The 12,820-nt window shown below is 38.2% G+C and overlaps 1 protein-coding gene across 2 annotated transcripts; it reads left to right on the top strand.

Annotated features, from left to right (window-relative positions):
• The first annotated feature begins 4,192 nt into the window (after positions 1-4,192).
• On the top strand, positions 4,193-12,670 carry thnsl2 (threonine synthase-like 2). 2 transcript variants are annotated; one of them, XM_062433989.1, is made up of 9 exons: positions 4,193-4,223; positions 6,442-6,673; positions 7,058-7,252; positions 8,392-8,544; positions 8,640-8,879; positions 9,494-9,642; positions 9,755-9,880; positions 9,985-10,139; positions 11,395-12,670. In XM_062433989.1, exons 2-9 carry the CDS (start codon positions 6,451-6,453, stop codon positions 11,606-11,608), a joined length of 1,455 nt encoding a protein of 484 aa, XP_062289973.1. In that variant the 5' UTR covers positions 4,193-4,223; positions 6,442-6,450; the 3' UTR covers positions 11,609-12,670. The 2 variants fall into 2 exon arrangements, with proteins under 2 accessions (XP_062289973.1, XP_062289972.1); XM_062433988.1 differs by lacking the exon at positions 4,193-4,223 and adding an exon at positions 5,812-5,911.
• Positions 12,671-12,820: the final 150 nt, after the last annotated feature.

The following is a 12,820-nucleotide window of genomic DNA, read 5'->3' as shown; positions in this document are numbered from 1 at the left end:
AAGCGGACTAGAGTAGATTGTAATGTGCTTTCCTCAGCATAACGTACAGTAAAATGCTAAGAGGTTAAAAACAAAAGAAGAAAAAAAAGTCTTAATTTGAGGCTCTTGGGTTCAACTATCCAAATGGCCGACTGGGTTTTTGCTTATTCCATTTAGCCAGCAGCTGCTATTCAAGTATAAATAAAAAGGAAGTAATGTTTACGCTTCATAACTTGATTAGCACGAAAAAGCCTTTTCCTACGTTAGCTTTCACAGCTAAAGTGTAAAATGAATCGACGACCAAGTTAAAGTAGCATGACTGAACAACAGTGTTGTTAACTGGGAACAGGCCTGTGCTCGCTTGATTATGACCAAGTAAAACACTTTATATAACTTGGAGATGATAGCTAAGCTAACATGGAGCTAACGGTGTATTCTAACCTTTGGTTAAACCAGATAATTTTCAGTGTGAATTACCAGCACAGCTTGACAGAAAGTGTTGATTCCTATCTCTTTTATTATTTTCTCTTCTGTTCTTATCTTCAGTATGTTGCAGACATAGCTTAACTTAGTCTAGTTTCTGAATGAATGTAAGTGTGTATCCGCAAACTTTAATCTACCACTTCCACAAGGTGAACCGGTGGGAAAACTGAAATGAAGTAATCTCAGAAACCTGTTAAAAAGCTGAACATACGTATTGAATCATTGAATGCACTCTCATATGATGGCATTGAGGAGATAGGACAGGAATTCTTGTGAAGAGGTTATTCACTGTCTCATCTCATCACCTACATGACTAAAATGGTAACAGACACCATTTCAGGGTAACTGAAGTATTCCTGTAATCTATCATTTATATAATTTTCATAAACACTCCTTAGAAATGGGATGAGACATTAAAAATTCATGATTTTTTCCCTCTTTTTTTCTGCTACCTGAGAACAAATTTTACTTGAGTTATAGTCAAAACATACAATATGTACTATTGCAATGTAATATTTTGGAGGGTTTTGTGTGTGTGGAAGCTCTGTTTACTTTTAACATACAGTGCTTTTAAAAATGTGTTAACAAGCTGCACAAAGAACACATTTATTTGTGGGGGGGGTTTCAGAAGTGCTCTTTCATTACACCTAAAAATGATATTCTTTTAAATTGTGTTAAGTTAAACATCTCTCAATGTCTCCTAGCAGATCATGATTGCTGTCATTCTCTATTGCCTTTTGAGTATGGGATGGTATTTGAGTCATTTTCTCAGATTTTTAAATTGTTTTTTGTTGTAAGTCCCAAAGCATTGTTTTATTAACATCCAGGAAACAGCTGTTTTATTGTAACTCATTGTTGTACACCGGTCCTTGTTATATAACACTAACTATATCATTCAAGAGGCTTAGATGAAAATGGAGTTAAATGACAGATCAACAACTAATGTTTCAGCCATGTAAATATTCAGTGTAGAAGTGACAGCACCTCACTTGAATATGATTTATAAAAATAAACAGCTGGAAAAACCCTACTACAATGAAAAAGATAAGTTTAGACATCTTTATCCACCACTAATTTGCAAAGCATTATTTTTCGAGAGATAGAGCAAACATTCAAAGACCAAAACAAAAAAGACATTTTGCATTTGAAAGTGTTTTCATCATGTGCAGAAGTCCGGGTTCAGAGTTTTTTTTTTTTTTTTTTGAGGGACTGTTACTAATTGATGGCACCCACACATTATAATGTGTATTTATTTATATCCTGATGGTTTGTGTGTGTGCGTGTGTGCTGGTGTGTGTCGGGGGGGTGGGGGGGGGGACGTTTCATTATTCTCTTTATGTCTTATGTCAGTTATTTGCATGGTTCCGATTTTGTAAGCACATTTTTTTGTATTGTCTTCAGTGTTAAAACTTGTATATATGTTTTTACATGTTTGCAAATGTGCATTAAAATGAACGATGGTATAAATCAAATGTCTCTCATTGTTCAGTGGTGTGAATAAGACAATAATCACTGCAAACCAGCAATAATAAGAGGAAATATATTTGATGTTTTAATTGATATTTTGACACATGCCTCGTGAAATATACTGTTCTAAAATGATTTGAATTAAAGTGTATAGAAATGTGACTACAATGTTGCATGGTGAATACTGTGGATATTATGATACAGATGTTATGTCATCACTGCAGAAATGACATGAGCTTCATCTGATTTCCATATAGAATAGAATAGAAAGTCTTTATTGTCATTGTACAAAGCACAACGAAATTGAGATGCCGTCCTTAAAAGTGCAGAAACGATAATAAAGAAATAATTACTTCTAAAAAAAAAAACATTATTTACTGCAGTTTAATTCATTTATGGCTTTAGCATAAAAGCCGTTTTTTACTCTGTTAGTGTGTACTTTCAGTGTCCTGAAGCGTAGGATATGGAGAGCTTTCCTGAAACAGCGGGAACTGTACAGATCTTTCAGGGAGGGGAGAGATCAGCCTATAATCTTTTGGGCTGTGGTGATGACCCTCTGGAGCGCTATCCTGTCTGCAGCTGTGCAGCTGGAAAACCACACACAGATGCAGTAGGTCAAAATGCTCTCTATGGAGCAATGATTAAAGGACCATGTCAACAGAGAACTCCAGTAACAGGTATGTAATTAACTATATAACTAATAATTGTCATACTGGCTGTGTTCCATTTAGATGTGTCTGGTACCAGGTCCTGGTATTTTGCATGCTGGGGTAGAACAGAGTTCATTGCAGGACAAGCACAAGTGTAATTAATAAACAATAATGGCTGCATTTGACTCAAGTGTACTGATGTTATCCATGCTGACATAGTGACATTTGAGTCATTTTTAATTCATGTTATTAGTTGCACTTGTATGACAATGCAATGATAAGTCATATGTCCTGTATGAGGAAGAGGTAAGGGGTTTCATTCTTGGGCCTGTGTCACTACACAGAATGACCTGATTAATATAGACCTTTTTCACAGCAGATATTTTGACATGCCCTTACAGGAAAACCACACTGCAGCAGTCTATTACACCTTACACAGGTCTTACAGGTGTTTCTACAGGTGCATACTGCTTGTTGCCACAGATGTTGACCTAATACTAGTATTTAAGTAGCTGTGTGACAGCAGAAAGTGGTGGCCAGCACACATCTCAAAATGTGTGTTAAGTACCAATACAGAAATGTCAAAATACATAATATGTAAAAGTACTGCAGTATTATGAGTGATGTAGTATGCAGTATTACAGTAAAAGTACTGCAGTATTATGAGTGATGTAGTATGCAGTATTACAGTAAAAGTACTGCAGTATTATGAGTGGTGTAGTATGCAGTATTACAGTAAAAGTACTGCAGTATTATGAGTGATGTAGTATGCAGTATTACAGTAAAAGTAGTGGTTTGGTCCTCTGACTGATATATTATTATATATGACATCATTAGATTATTAATAGTGAAGCATCAGTGTTAGAGCAGCATGTTACTGTTGTAGCTGCTGGAGGTGGAGCTAGTTTACACTACTTTATATACAGTTAGCTAGTTTAGTCCAGTGGTTCCCAACCTAGGGGTGGGGCCCCTCCAAAGGGTCAGCAGATAAATGTGAGGGGTGGTGAGATGATTCATGGGAGAGGAAAGAAGAAAAAACTAAGTTCTGATACACAAATGTGTTTTCAGTTTTTGGACTTTTTCTCTAATCTTTGATTTTTGCTGAAATATTGGATCATTGGAACATTTCTTGAAATGAAACCATGTGAGAAGTTTAGAGGGAAAAATCATTATTTGGTGGAGCTGTTAACAACTCAAATCTAAAATGTGAGCCTGACTACACACTGCTTTTTGTAAGACGTCAAAAGACAAAAAAGGTTGGAAACCACTGGTTTCATCTTTAACAATGTGTTGTATTTTAAAAGCTTGTTATATTATCCATCGTGTCAAATCTTCATCTGAAAAGTAACTAAAGCTGTTAAATAAATGTAGTGGAGTAGAAAGTACAATATTTCCCTCTGAGATTTAGAAAGTAGCATCACATGGAAATACTACAGTAAAGTACAAGTACCTGGAAATTGTGCTTAAACACAATTAAATGTACTCAGTTACTTTCCACCACTGCATGAAAACATGGATTACTTTGTTGTGGTGAAACTGACGTAAGTCCCGCCCACAGCACGTTGAGCCAATGGGAAGACGTGACAGCGCGGCCAGCTACTGACCGTCGTCCGCGGCGCTTTATACGTCCACTGACTGTTTGAGGTAAGCTGCTGCAAAGAAAACTCGATATAAAAACGTCACGTTGGTCTGCTTTTTACACTTGTCACTACGTATAAAAGCTCATTCTGCTCTTTGACTGATGTAACAATTCACAGAAGCGACTGACTTGACTTCTAAACTGGCTGGGAGCATGTTAAAATCGACACAAACAAACTAGCAAACAGTGCAGTGACTGTAGCTAGCAGACGTTATAAGCGAATGAGGTGACGTAATGCTCCTCTGTCACACTTCAGTTTTTTTTATTATTTTATTATTTCATGTCTGAAGTGCCACACCGAACCACAGGAAGCACCGTTATCTATAATATTTTGATATATCTCCCTCTTCTCTAACACTGGATGAATGTAAACTAGTTTTTTGCAAATTATATTTAAAAGGATTCAAAATGATTGTGAAAATCAACTGCTTATGAAGTCAACACAACTAACTCCACTAAAGTAACTGTCTCACAACTGTGTCTTTTATTCTCCTCTAACAACTTTCTAGGAAATGATAGACACTAAAGCATCACTGTTTACTGTCAACATGAAGGTGTAAATGCTAATTCAAAGCCAGGACAGAAATGACGGTGGATAGTATTGATTTCATTTTATATGTTTCTATTTTATTGGCCTTTAAGTAGTCAATAACAAACTCCCCTAATGTTACTAAAATCCCCAAATTCCAAGAGGAACGTACATGGTTACATGGTCAGTACTAGCTGGGTCAATGACGAGTATTTTTTCATAAAAATCTGATTATATACATGAAAACAAATGTAAACTAAAATGTGGAATGAATATTATCCACTTTTGCAATGCCTGAATGATTTAAAATTTAAATGTAGAAAAATTAAATAAGTGCACTTAAATACACTGTAGGTGGTTTTGTTGTTACTCCATTTGACATTTTCAGGAACATTCAGTCTTACTTTTGTTAGTTTTTTTTTTAAATGGTGCAAATGTCATTTCAAATGACATAAAACCAACAAAAATATAACATGTACTTCTTTTTTTAAAGATTTATTTTTAGGCTTTTTTTTTGCCTTTATTTGACAGTTGATGGTGTAGAAGCCAACAGAGAAGAGGTACAGAGAGGGGAATGACCTGCAGCAAAGGTCCCTTGCCAGAATGGAACCAGTGACACTGCTATTTTGTTGCATGCAGAGTAACCACTCGTCTACCAAAGCACTCCAAAAATGTACATTTTAGCAAACCTGTTGCTGCTTTCAAGACAATTTTTTAAAAGTTTTTTGAATTGCATCATCTTGCCAACCCTTATATGTACTGACCCAGCTACAGTTCTGTGCAGATGTCTGCACGCAAACAACCTAACAACACAATAACAGTTTAGTGACCTCGGTCTGACTAACTCAGCTACCTGGTGCTGTTGGGGGCTTAGCTGGCAGCTACACAAACTCATACATGATAAAATCACTGAAAACAAATACTAATGTGGGAGAAAATAAATGAAATGCAAATTATGGATAGAATATTAAGCCAACTTTTCAGTGAGTAAACACAGTAGCTCCTCAGGCAACTTGTTCCAAAGTTCAAGCTCAGCTTTTATCTTCCTTGCGATGGTAGACAGCTTGTCAGTAGATCTGCACCTTGTAGTGTGGAGGGACTGAATCATATCTATACATTTGTCTTTTGAAAGAGTTTGAAAAGAGTTGTGTCTGCTACAGAGAGGTGAGTACATTACTGTGTGTGTGTGTGTGTGTGTGTGTGTGTGTGTCATATAGTATAACAGACAGAGTAGTAAATATGTGTGCTGACTGTGCAGGTGAGATATTCGTCATGAGTCATAATGAGTTCTAGTAAAGTGACATTTTAATCATGTTGGTTGTTCATTTACTGTTAGTGTCTGTATGGTCTGATTAGATTGACCTGATACAGCGCAAGACAATACAGCATAACTGCAGTGATCGTGTGGAAAATGACAGAACTGTTTATCTTAGTAGTACAGTTCATGTTGACTGCTCACCATTAATGTCTGATGGACCTGTGTTAGCTTGTATCCACATTTCTAACACTCCATCCTTTTGAATTCAAAGTGTTGCTGTATAACCACTTCTTAGATTCCACTAGGATCTAATCATTCACACACACATTCACACAGCCACCCGGAGCAATTTGGGGTTCAGTGTCTCGCCCAGGTACACTTTGACATGTGGGTTAGTTGTGTGTGTGACTCTCGTGTGTGACTCTTGCGTTCACAGGTTTGTGCGATGCAGTACTGCAGTACACGGGGCGGGGTCCGAGGATTGGACTTCAGGGACGTGCTGTTTTCGGGTTTCGCTCCGGACGGGGGGATGTTCATGCCGGAGAGCCTCCCTGTGCTGAGCCCTGACACCCTGAGGAGCTGGAGGGGGCTTCCCTACACCAAACTGGTGGTGGAGGTCGCCTCAATGTTCATCCCCTCTCAGCTGATCCCCAGACAGGACCTGGAGGGTGAGCTGAAGAAACATTCCCTATCATTGTAACATGTCATATAATATTATGCATGTATGTCTGGATTTGTTATTGTATTTATTTTGTGTAAGAAAAAACTTTAGTTCATTGAAACTTTAAGAGACCATACCAGTGTTTTAGCATATTGTAGCTCATTAACTACACATCACATGAACTCTGAACATTTCTAATCTTTCAAGCACTCTTTGGTTTGAATTACATGGAAATAAATGCTGCCTAGAAAGAACTGAATGCATTTAAAAATGGTCTTCAAGTATGCACAGGTATGCTTCTTTAATATTTAAGGAGAACATAATGCAAAGAAGTAAAAAACTATTTCAGTACAGGAAGAAAATGATCTCATTCTGATGTTTTCTGTCCTAGCCCTGGTGAGTGCAGCCCTGTCTGGATTCTCAGTACCTGAGGTGGTCAGAGTGGCCCGGCTGAAGGACGGTCTGTCAGTCCTGGAGCTCTTCCATGGAGAGACCCTGGCCTTTAAGGACCTGGCTATGACCTGCACTGTGCGCTTCCTTGACTATTTCCTGCAGAAGGAGAAGCGTAGGGCCACTGTCCTTGTAGGTAAGGGGAAAAAAACACCCATAATGCAACGTGATGACAGTAAGGGGAATGTTTTTGAAACCTTTTTGTATCTGGTTGTGTAAATACTAGACAAATCAATGTACAGTGAGTGGTACAGCAGAATAGACATGCAACAATTCCAACATATTACCTTTAAACATCTTTCAAACATGTTACCTGTCATGTTATCTTCACTCTGTTCAGCTCTCATGTTTCTAATAGAGGGGAAAGTTCATGTCTCACAGCCAGTGTCACAAAACTGATAAAAGACACAAGTTCAAACATCTTGACTTTTACCTGCAGAGAATCATTTACCTCATCATGTGCTGCTGGGTAGGAAAACTGCTGACAGCACACACACACACACACATATGTGTGACAGGTCAATAAAAAATAAATCCACTGTGTTATTGGGTTGTAAATGGTCTTTTTAGGTGCACTGCTAGTGGTCAGTTACACAATAAAGTTTCAAGTAGTCCCTTGCACATAATGCAGTTTACTGTAAAAGTAATTTTACATCTTGTGAAAAAAGTGTAAATTAACAATAAACTGTATTCAATAAAGTAATCATTTTGGCAGAATTTTAGTTTTGGAAGTTTGGAAGACTGTGTTTAACATCTGACATTAAAAGTGTATAAATAATAGTATATCACAGAGAGCATCATATGTCCCCTTTAAAAATCACAAAGAGCAGATGCTGTAAACCACACAAAAGAATTGTAATTATTAAAGATTATTCATTACAATAATAAACCAGACTTCAGCTCACTACCCTTCATGACTAATGCCACAACTTTGAATGATTCAGCTGCTCAGATGCTGCCTCTAAGCACACATTGGTTTCACGAGTAAGTCTAGTCTGTATTAGACCAATAAAAGTGACTTTATTTGACTCATAAAGAAAAGAAATGGACAATGCAAACCATAGACAAAGTGAATGTAGAGATAGAAGTGATAGAGCCAAAACATGAGAAAGTAGTATTACAGCCTCATCACACGTACTCCTCCAAATATGGTGATCAAGTGTCCTGGAGCACCAAACCTTCCTCTAAGCCACGAGACTACACAGAGTAGAATAATTGATATCATAGATCCTGATAAATGTTCTGAATCTAATCACTCATGTGTTTCCTCTCCAGGTACATCAGGAGACACAGGTGGCTCAGCCATCCAGAGCGCAAAAGGTCTCTGTGGGTTAGATGTGGTGGTGGTGTACCCCCGAGGACGCATCACTCCAGTCCAAGAGAAACACATGATCACCTGCCTGCAAGATAATGTCTATGTGTTCGCAGGTAAAGCTCAAGATGCTAAAGGACTAGTGGCTGTTCTTTAACCAAAAACAAAGATTCACCATCCAACATGTGTCTCTACTGACCTGTGTCCACAGCGGACGGCAGCTCAGACGACATCGACCAGCCTCTGCGCCGCCTGTTTGCCGACCAGGACCTGGTTCAGTCTGCCGGCCTCATGAGCCTCAACTCGGTCAACTGGTCTAGAATCATGATCCAGCTGGCCCACTTCATCCATGCTTACCTGCAGCTCAGCGGTGTGGAGCAGGGCAAGTCCAACGCCCCCCTGCCTGAGCTGGAGGTGGTGGTGCCCACTGGGGGGGCGGGGAACATCGCAGGTAGGTTGAATACTGCTGGTTTGAATCGGATTAAAGAATGAATCCACCAAAATTCTGTCTTTTGAGCGGTTTCTGTGGATGTTTTGGTGCTTCCTTTTCCCAGTTAAATACATACTGACCACATCCACCAAAGGAACGAGGTACAAACTTTTCTGAGCAGCACAGTGGAACTTCCATTGTTTTATTAGCTGAAGAATCAAGAATATTGTCAAGAATTAGAGTGCGATCAATGCAAGTCTTGAGACCAATATCAATCCTTTAGAATGTAATTTAACCAATAATCATTTAATAATCCGTTTTTTATGATAAGGATCCCCTAAATTTGATTTTTAAAGTTTTGTTACTGGATAAACTGTAATGGAGACACTTTCTAAATGACCTCAAACATATCTTTGGTATGTCTGCAATGTCTTACAAACTGACATATCTCTAGTGAGCTTAAATCCGCCCAGCCAGTGTATCAATCAGGCTGTACAAATGATCGAAATGGAGTAATCAAATGTTCATCTTTGGTTTATTTGGTGTGTGTGTGTGTGTGTGTGTGTGTGTGTGTGTGTGTGTGTGTGTGTGTGTGTGTGTGTGTGTGTGTGTGTGTGTGTGTGTGTGTGTCTCAGCTGGCTACATTGTAAAGCAGATGGGGTTACCCCTGAAGCTGGTGGCTATGGTGAATGCTAATGACATTGTGCATAGAACCGTCACCACTGGAGACTTTTCCATGGCAGCTGATGTCACACAAACACTGGCCCCTGCTATAGACATCCAGGTAAGATTATTAAGGTCATTTAAATCATGACATCCACACATAGATTGAAATGACTACGTTTTTTTTTAAAGATTTCTTGTGTGCTCACACTTCTTGATGTTTGGACCTGCAGGACCCGTACAACATGGAGCGAGTGTTCTGGCTGCTGCTGGGAAAAGACAGCACTGCAGTGAAGAACATGATGGAGGAGTTTCAGAATTCACATAAACATTCTCTGCCTGAAAATCACCACAAACTGGTACCAGTCATTCAACGATCACTGCACCCATACATCCAGACCTGCTTCTTCTTTGTGTGTTTAACGTTATACTTTAATGATGTGTCCCTCTCTTGTTTTCATAGTTGTCACACGTTTTGTCTACTGGAACAGTGAATGATGAAGGCATCCTGGACACCATGAAGAGATGCTGGGAGGAAAACCAGTATGTGCTGTGTCCTCACACAGCTGTGGCTGTATGGCATCACTACAACTGTCCTCACACCCCCGGACTTAACAGGTCAAACACACTGTATTCATTTACGTATTCACATTCACACAAGGTGTCAAAAACTAAATGAAAAGGGTGATTTGTCTTTGTCTTATTCTTGTATTTTGACATCATTTCTTCTACTTATGATAATATTGTTAAAGGGAACATATGCTCATTTTCAGCTCTATATTTTTATTCTGGGGCTCCACTAGAGTAGCTTTACATTATTCAGTTAAAAAAACTCCTTATTTATCTTGTACTGGTCCTTTAAGCAGCCCCTCAGTTCAGCCTCTGTCTCTAACAGGCAGTTTTAACGAGCCGATTCTATTTGGATTGGCCGCTGAAGTTACCGCTCATACAAACCCAACATATCCGGCTTTAATGCTTCAATTTAAAAGCTTTTAAATGAGAGACTTTTATTGCTCAGGCTGAATGTAGACACAAATGTTATCACAGTGATTACTTCTACTTTCATTTACCTTATTACTTGACACACTGGGCATTTTTAATATCGTTACAACCTTTGCTGAGTAGGTGTACACAGGAAGTAACATACCGAAGTTTAAACAGTCAGACACACAGGAGGAGGAAATAAAAGAGCTGAAACCTCTTCAATAGTTCAGTGTTGTATTTATTGACAAATATCAATAACAAAGTGATGTTAGGAAAATTTGAAGCCTACTGGAATTTCAGGGTAGCCAAGGCCAAAACAATAAACAAAAAAAAGAAAGGGAGTAATGTCAGTGGACGTACCAATATGTTAAATTAGCATAATAGGTCCCCTTTAATTTATTATTCACATTGCTAAAACTTGTTGTATTTATTTGAGGGTTCAACAGAAAGTTACTACTTCTGAAATGTTGGTAACAATCCATCGTTGCACAGTTAAACTTTGTGCTCACAACTATATGATATGGCAGATCAAACTTGAACTAGGCAGTGTGTCTGTAAACTGTGATGGATGTTTTAATTTCACACTACTTTAACCTGCCAGATGACCTGAGAGTCCACACAACTCTTATTGTACCTAAAAGCATCCTTTCATTGGTTTGTTATCCAACAGTTTATGTTAGGAGATTTTTTTAAACCCATTAATGTTGTCAAGAAAGTATATGAATTCAGGTCTGGTTCAGGCACAATTGTGAATACCTGTTCAAATGTAAGAATTCTACCATTTTTTTAGGCAGAGACAGATGTGGACACTCACACTGCCTTTGCATTGGGTGAGTGAGCTTGATTTACTGTGGCAAAGGTCTCATCCAAACTCCTACTTTTATTTCAGGTGTTACATTGCTACAGCATCTCCAGCCAAGTTTCAGGCAGCAGTGCAGAAGGCTGGATTGACCTTTGACCTACCAGAGGCAGTGCAGGCGTTGGATAAGTTGGGGACACGTTATGAGAACCTGGAACGGAGCCCGAACTGGTGCAAAGACTGGGAGGATAGACTGAGAGAGAAAATCCAGTATGTGAGCTCAGCCAGGAGAAAAACAGAGTGACTTACAGATGAGTTTATGTTTGTATCAAACTGGAAAATAAAGTTTGACTTCAGGAAACCTGATAGGACATTAAACATACTCTACACATGGCTGAGGTCAGGTGAGGCAGATTATCCTTGATCTATGCACTTCCTTATCTAGCTTTAGTAAATCATGTTGATGGGAAAGGCCATTTGTCTTTGATGGACTTCGGTCTGTACTGTCAGAAACTTAACTTTGTATTTTACTGTTATATCATTCACCACAAACCAATCAGCTGTTCACAATGTTAAATCTTTGTCCACAACTTTAACATGAATGCAAAAAAATGTATCTTAAAGAATAAAAACAAGCCATATCTATGTGTTCATTTGTCTCAAAAATAATAAAAAGACCAATTTTTAAAAAAGTTTAATGGTCTCAGTATAAACTTACTATAGCACAAACTACTATGTCTATGTCAGTCCACACAGATGAAAGGCCTGCTGATTTAAAGGACAATTGCAGTTTCATTTTCATATTTCTGAGACTTAATTGTGTAATGAGTGTTAATTACTAATTACAAATATGTGCAGTTTTGGTGAGGACACAGGCTTCATCAGTCTGAGTTAGTCATATCAAGTGATATCTGACACATTTACAGTCTTTTTAGCATCAAATTCCCTCTTAGTGTTTCCCTGTTGAGCTGTGGTGGAAGTATAGTAACAAAAAGAGGAACTTTGGTACTAAAAACACTGTAATGTTTAAATATAGAAGATGACGATTTAACTCGTTCAGACAGCTGAAGCTTCATATTAGCTTCAGATCAACTGTGGATTTAGTGCATTATGAAAGGATCTTGAAAGAGTCATAATCATATCATATTAAACTTGTGCAGTAACTGGTTTCTACCGCAGGGTGGCGCCCAGCTCACATAAGCCACATCTGTCTTAATAAGGCTGGTTGCATTCACTGGTTTTGCTTAATGCCTGTGCAGCGCCATATCAAATAGACATTTAAATTATTATTTTTAAAGAAGTTGATTTGAGGTCATTGCAATCCTTTACTTAAATAGATTCCAATAAACGGAATATTGCAATATCATTTCATGTGTTGTATGAATTTTTTTGAAAGTATTTTTACAGTGTAAACAAGTGTCTTGGTTATTTAAAAAAAGAAAAGGGAGTAAACATTATCAAAATAAAGAGTATGTCTGCTCCACATTGTCAGAGGGAGAACATCTGCCCAACCACT

Source organism: Scomber scombrus, chromosome 15 (assembly GCF_963691925.1).
Source record: "Scomber scombrus chromosome 15, fScoSco1.1, whole genome shotgun sequence".
NCBI lineage: Eukaryota > Metazoa > Chordata > Actinopteri > Scombriformes > Scombridae > Scomber > Scomber scombrus.
The sequence above is the reverse complement of the archived record's forward strand: the minus strand, read 5'-3'. Positions and strand labels throughout refer to the sequence as shown.